Source organism: Taudactylus pleione, unplaced genomic scaffold, assembly GCF_031769625.1.
Source record: "Taudactylus pleione unplaced genomic scaffold, aTauple2 ptg000229l, whole genome shotgun sequence".
Lineage (NCBI taxonomy): Eukaryota > Metazoa > Chordata > Amphibia > Anura > Myobatrachidae > Taudactylus > Taudactylus pleione.
This window is the reverse complement of record NW_028284631.1, coordinates 1,641,849-1,649,299: the sequence shown is the minus strand read 5'-3', so window position 1 is coordinate 1,649,299 and position 7,451 is coordinate 1,641,849. Positions and strand designations below refer to the sequence as shown.

The 7,451-nt window shown below is 43.9% G+C and overlaps 1 protein-coding gene across 1 annotated transcript in view; it reads left to right on the top strand.

The window, feature by feature from the left end:
- Positions 1–1,895: 1,895 nt before the first annotated feature.
- The window catches only part of MYO7B (myosin VIIB), a 197,759-nt gene continuing 192,203 nt past the window's right edge, over positions 1,896–7,451 (top strand). The window contains exon 1 of the mRNA XM_088479264.1: positions 1,896–1,907. Coding sequence (XP_088335390.1) covers positions 1,896–1,907 — 12 coding nt within the window. The remainder of the gene's footprint in view (positions 1,908–7,451) is intronic.

The window sequence follows — 7,451 nt, the reverse complement described above, 5'->3', positions numbered from 1 at the left end:
CAAAGAGCTGTTGGAGGGCTGAACTATTACAATACAAACTGACTTATGAACTGTATCGTAACAGAAGAACCAGGAGGAAGAACCAATGGGATTATGCCAACTCGTTCTATTGTATTGCCTATCTCTGCAAGGGTACATATGCAAACACTCTAGATCAGGTAGTTAGTCATCTTTCTTTCTGTTGGCGTAGGTTTCATAGTTGATGCTGGGAAATCTGGATCCAGAGCACATGCGTATGTATCAACCGTACCTTGTATTTTGTATAACCTTTACGCTGTGTTATAGATCAAGGCATGTAACTATATGCTTTTATGTGAATAATATATTTTTGTGCTTTGGAACCACAATCAAAAATCAAAGTCTGGAAAGCATTTATTTCTTGTGCGTATGCAGTGCTAAATAGCGACATTAGGGTATAAAGATTAATAGGAATTCATAGTTGGGTGCTCGTCGAGTGAACCCAAGCTACCACAATTCACACGGTAACACACGTTTATCGGTCTCTCACCAAAGGGTGGAGGCGCCATATGCAGGAAAGAACGCATTGCCTTCGAAACCTGCTACCACTTGATGCTGAGAGACCGCTATCCATTATTGTGTGAGTTAAAGGAGCGCTGACTAGGATCTAGGGACAAGGAAGGAAGAGTTGTTTTCTTTCATTGTTAAAATTTTGTGTTAGAGGGTAAGTCGCACAATAGCGTTCGCATATTTTCTGTATTGCTGCCACGTGTTCACGGTCATTGTATGTATAGTGTGATTGCTTGTTAAACCTCTGAATTATACTGATATATTAAGGGAAAAAGATTTTTATTTTCTGCACAGTGTGAAGTGGAGGCTACTGTCTATTAAGCCTAATTGAAACTCGGTAGGTGCCCGATGGGGCCGTACAAACTGGGCCAGTGTACAAAGCAGGTACATTGTGGTTATCGAGAAACTAAGGGGTTTCTTGGTCCGGCACCCATTAATCGCAAAGTCCATTGATCAGTTAGGTTCTTTGGGCAATGTGATTGATCCGCATGGTTATATAAACCATGATTGTGAAGTGGGTTGTTGTGGGAGTGAAACTGCTGGCAAGGTTAGGAGTTATTGGAACTTCTAGATGCTACCAGTGGGAGTAAACTCAAAATAGGAAGTGAGTGGTGAAGCTTGGAGTTAACTTCATCACAAGTAAAATAATTTGCTAGGTGGTTATTTTGCTCCTCGTTTATGAACAACGGACTATATCGCCTAGCGGGGAAAGTGGTGCATAGCAGGAAGGAGCGAGCGGCGGAAGCTCGGGTTTAATATCGTCGCAGGTAGAATAATTTTCAATAGGTGGTTATTCTGCTCCTCGTTGTGTAAGCCGACTGTAATGCCAGGCGTGCCGACTGTGCATAACGGGAGGGAGTGTGTGAACGTAACTCACTGAAAATCGTTCAAATTGCTAAGCGTTTTCTCAGATGGGTGCAAAGCAATCTCTAGTAATTGTCGATGATGTGCTGCTGATGGAAGGGCCGACTGGATTGGCCAGGTATGTTATGTTTAAAAAGTATGAGTCGTACGCTACTGCGTATTGCGACATATGGATCAAAATGACCAAGAAATGTAGAACACCTTTTCCTAAGATTGGTAGCTTTGCTTCGGAGGTTCTGAACAATGTCAGAGACAGTATATGTTTAGTGAAGTCTCTGAAGAAAAGGGTAAAGTTTAATGATTGATTGAAGTTGTGGCAGCACGAGGGGAACATGTGGCTTAGTGCTGTGGACGCGACGGAAACTAGCGTTACATGCACGACGCAAGGGAGCGTGCACGCAAATAGTGTTGTGTGCGCGTCAAAAGTAGCACGCACGCACAGCAAGGTAGCGTTGCACAAGGTAATGTTAGTAGCGCACGTGCACCACCACTGCCATATGCGGATGGGGGTGAAGGTACATTCAATCTAAAAAATCATAAAAATGTAACAAGTAACTTGTACCCTCTCCTATGTAACTATAAGGAACATGTTTATGATGCAGATGATGAACCTGTTGTAATGTCATCTCTTTCCCATGTTGCACAAATGTTAAATGTACCACCACAGCAAGCGCAGGTAGCTGCCCCGCTAGTACCAGAAATGGAGGTAGCCCCACCAGTGCAGGAAGTATTAACACCTGCTGTAACAGTAGCGGAGATTGCTAATACCATACATAGTAGCAATAGGCTGAACCCTCAAACAGGTAGTAAGGCCTAAGGTAGCAGTGTGGCAGGCATCCATCCCGTCCGGACAATAACTGTTCCCAATGGCAATCCGGACTCACATGGTGTAGTGGCCACAAGGAATGTAGCATTGCATTGTCCATGGACAAGAGCAGAACTACATTCCATAGTGACAGATTTCCCTGACCCTAGGAAAGAACTAGCAAAGTGCTAGAGATTTGTAAAGGATTTAGGTAATGCTCATGAGCCAACCAATAAAGATTGGCCAGTGGTATTACGGGTTTGTCTTCCACACAATACTGATGTAAAAAAGTTTATCATGGCCTGTGTATTGGATAGAGATAGTCCCATAACTGATGAAGGTAATCAGGACAATATAACCCACATTGTCACCCAACTGGCTGTATTTTTCCCATTAATTTTTAACTGGAGTAAAATCTTCACGATTAAGCAGAAAGAGAGTGAGTCTGCAAGCAGATTATTTCATCAGAGCACTGCAGACTATTACCCAATACACAGGCATAGAGGATATAAAGGACAGCACCCATCACAGGGAAATGACCATAATGGTGCTTATGGATGGTCTTAAAGATCCTCTAAAAGCCAGGGTTCAGACCTTACTTCTTGGTTGGAGAGGAGTTACAGTAGACACACTCAGGGAATCTGCAATTGAACATGACAAAAACATCTTTAGGAAGAGAAAAATGCAGAGCGAGAAACTAATGGCTGTTAGTATTCAAGCTCTGGAAGGAATGCAAATACACTCATCCCATACAACCTCCAAACCCTTATCCCTATACACAACCACAATTTTTCCTCATTACCCAACCCACACAACAACAACCTTTCACAACACATCAACCACAAAGGTGTTATAGATGTAACAAGGAGGGCCAGATAAGTAAGTTCTGTAAGGCTAGAAAGTGGAAAACGCCACACCAGGGAACACCGACATACCGACAGAAGGGGCACCCACAACAGTCAAGACAATTCCAGCCATCACCTGCTCACGTTGTAGCAGTGAATGCTTTACTGGAAGAAGATAGTCAGCTCTAGGGATCAGGTCACACCTGTAGTCTTCAGCCAGTCAGGTTAACTGTGGATATTAGAGTAGAACCTGTAATGATGGTTGATGTAGCTGGTACTAAACATTCTTTTCTTGTAGACACAGGGGCGACCAGATCAGTGAAAAAATCTCCATCTAATTTACAGGTGACCAGAAAAACAGTACCAGCAATGGGTGTAACGGGTAAAGTGCAACATTATCCTTTAACCAAATCTGCAGAGGTTACTATCAGGCCATTGCATACCAGGCATTCCTTTCTCCTGGCAGCAGCGGCCTCTACTAACCTACTGGGAAGGGATTTGTTATGTAAAATGGGATGTGTCATTTATTGTACCCCTGATGGTATATTTTTAGATATCCCAGAGAGAGTTACGCATGAGGTGAGGGATATATTGGACACTCCCCAAAGGTTAATGTTTCACTCTACTGTTTCAGATAAGAATCCATCTCAGGTAGAGAAGATGTTATCTCAAATACAAGGTTCACTTAGGAACAAAGATGGACAGGACACTGGGTTGATGGCAAATGTAGCTCCTGTAATGGTAAATCTAAAAAGTGGTAGGCAAGCTCCAAAAATTCCCCAGTACCCGTTAAAACCAGAAGTAGAGTTAGGAGTTTATCCCATAATTGAGCGGTTATTGCAACAGGGAATTTTAGTCCGTATATCAAGTGTAGCCAATAGTCCCATTTTTCCAGTGAAGAAGGCTGGGGGGAGGGGATATAGATTAGTACAGGACCTTAGAGGGGTTAATAAGGTAGTTGAGAGCCAATTTCCCCATTGTGCCAAATCTAGCTGTCATTCTCATGCAAATCCCACCAACTGCAACCCATTTTACTGTCATTGACCTCTGTTCTGCCTTCTTCTCTGTCCCTCTTCATCCTGACTGTCAGTATCTATTTGCATTTACATACAGGGGGGTACAATACACATGGACACAATTTCCCCAGGGCTTCATAGACAGCCCCAGTATCTTCTCCCAGGCCTTACACGACTGTTTACAATCTTTTCAACCTGCCAATGGATCTGTTCTAATACAATATGTGGATGATTTATTGTTGTGTTCTGATTTGTTTATGTCATGTTTAAATGATACTAAACTTTTATTGCTTCATCTCTCGCAAACAGGACACAAGGTTGCTAAGGACAAATTACAGCCATGCCAGTCCAGGGTTAAATACTTAGGACACTGTCTAACCCAGGGATTACGACATCTGACTACTGACAGAATCCAGGCCATACAGACTATGACACTGCCGCAGAACCACAGCAAATCCGTACCTTCTTTGGAATGTGTGGATACTGCAGAATGTGGATCCCAGGTTTTTCTATTTTGGCTTTACCATTACAGGACTTAGGACCTCATTCAGAGTCGGTCGTTGCGGCCGCACGGTCGTAAGGGAAAAGGGGCCGGATATGCAAATGATGCACTCGCAAGTTGCGTCCTTAAGATCGGATCGTTAGCTGGCCGACCAAGGGGAAGATGCGGCCGTAAGTCAAAAAATACGCCCCCTTCTCGTACGCATTACACATCATTGCCGGCCATATAAGGATTAATCGAGACCATCGTAACTGGTCGTAGAGCTTAAGGTTGACCATACCCTCTCTTAAGCACTACAATCAGGTCAGTGTACAAACCACCCATGTCACGTGTGCCATGACGCTACTTTGTTAATTATGCACTCCCATAAACCGTATGCACTCCCATAAAATGCCGTTCGCATAATTAGGCACGCCTGTGTTCAGATCTCCACTCCCCCGTTTTCAAGCACCTTCCCCTGTTACCACCCAGAAACGCCTCAATCTGTCAATCAAACTACCGACCTGGCTGTGTTCTAGGAGAGAGAAATTTCTGCTCGTAGCAGCTAGTTTGCGCACGCGCATTGCGAACTTAACGCATGCGCAGTTTAGTGAACATCGGTGGCGTACGACCGTGTGGCCGCAATGACCGACTCTGAATGAGGTCCCTAGTCTCTTCCTCAAAGCTCGATCGTGTCGTACACACAGAGGAAACAGAGCAGGCTTTCCTTAATCTTAAGGATAGTCTGACAAGAGCACTTGCATTGGGAATACCGGATTATGAAAAACCTTTTGATTTGTACTGTACGGAAGCTGATGGTTGGGCAGCAGGAGTCCTCACACAAAAACATGGTGATGCCAGTTGGCCCGTAGCATACTACAGTGCCCAATTGGACACTGTGGCAAGATCACTCCCAACGTGTTTAAGAAGTGTAGCAGCAACTGCTCTACTGGTTTGTAAGAGTGAGGATGTAGTATTAGGCCATGATATGATTGTTTATACACCACATGCTGTATCTGCTTTGCTGAATTCTGCCCAAACCAGACATGTCTCCTCAGCTAGGTTTCACAAAATGGGAACTAGCTCTAATAGCACCTGCAAACATCACTGTTAAACGGTGCAGTACGTTAAACCCAGCAACGTATCTACCATATGTGCCTCAGGATGCACAAAGGGTGGAGAGAGGTGAGTCGCTGGTGGAAGGTGAGTTTTGCAGGTATACTGATGCACATGATTGTATGGAATATTTAAATCAGACTTTTACTGCAAGACCTGACATACGTGATACACCTTTAGAAATGTAGATGTGACATTTTACACGGATGGGAGTTGTTGTAGACAAACTGACACTGGAGAGTTATGTACAGGTTATGCTGTTGTAAATGACTAAGACATTATAGAAGCCGAACCCCTTGGTCCACCTCACTCGGCCCAAGTGGCGGAGCTGGTGGCACTAAGGAGAGCATGTGAATTAGCAAAAGGCAAATCTGCTAATATCTACACTGACTCTAGGTACGCCTTCGGGGTAGTACATGATTTTGGTGCTCTATGACGTCTAAGAAATTTTATGACAGCAGCAAGCACACCAGTCGCACACTCAAAACATACAAAAGGACCATTGATAGCTATCCAAATGCCTAAGGCAGTGGCCTCATTAAGTGTAAAGCCCATACATGTGAAGAAGATCCGGTGTCACTGGGCAATAACAGGGCAGACAAAGCTGCCAAATGGGCAGCAGGTTTAAGAGTAAACATGCCAATTAATCAAATGATGATGGTTTTCCAAACGATTGATATGCAGAAATTAATTGAGATGCTAAATTTGTGTTCCATTCAGGAAAAGGCAGTCTGGAGATCCAAGGGCTGTGGGTAAGAGTCCTCTGGACTCTGGAGAGATGGACAAGGTAAGCCGGTGGCACCCAAGGCATATTACCCAAGCTTGGCTGAGGCAGCGCACGGTCTGACTCACCTGGGAAAGCAAGGTATGTGCAAGTTGGTCAGGGCGTATTGGTGTACCAGGTTTCTCTTCCCAAGCTGAAAAGAGGGCAATGTCCTGTTTGACACACTTGAGGAAGAACGTTGGAAAAACAATACCAACCGAGCCATTCCACGTTCCTCCGACAGACGGACCTTTTCAGGTAATACAAATTGATTTCATACAATTACCACCGCGCAGGAATCTCTAGTATGTAATAGTTTGTACAGATATGTTTTCTAATTGGGTTGAGGCATATCCAGCTGCCACTAATACTGCTGTGTTTACTGCTAAAAAGATTGTTCAGGAGTTTGTATGCAGATACGGTATCCCTAAAATTATTGAAAGTGATAGGGCTACTCATTTCACAGGTGATGTCTTCCAGAACATGTGTAAGTTGATGGGTATTAATAGTAAACTTCACACCCCTTACTGACCGCAAGCCAGCGCCAAGGTGGAGAAGATGAACGGTCCTATTAAAAATAAACTGAGTAAGATCATGGTAGAAACTGGACTGGGATGGCCAGAAGCTCTACCACTAGTCCTTCATAGCATCAGGACAACTCCCACATCCCCTCTTAATCTGTCCCCCTTTGAAGTACTGTTTGCTAGACAACCTCATTTGATTATAAGTCCACAGGAAACTTTGAAAAGTAACAACGAGGTAACTGTAAGGTATCTTATAACAATGAGTAAACAGTTGAAGCAGCAACAGCAGTAACTGAAATTGTTCTCACATGATATGCCAGAAACAAACTGTCATGATGTTGAACCTGGAGAATTTGTTATGATCAGAAATTTCTTGCGTTCAGGTTGTTTGACAGATCGGTGGGAAGGTCCATATCAAGTGTTTCTGACGAGTACAACTTCCTTGATAGTGGCAGAGAGAGATACCTGGGTCCATTCCACTCACTGTAAGAAGGTCAACCAACCGGTGG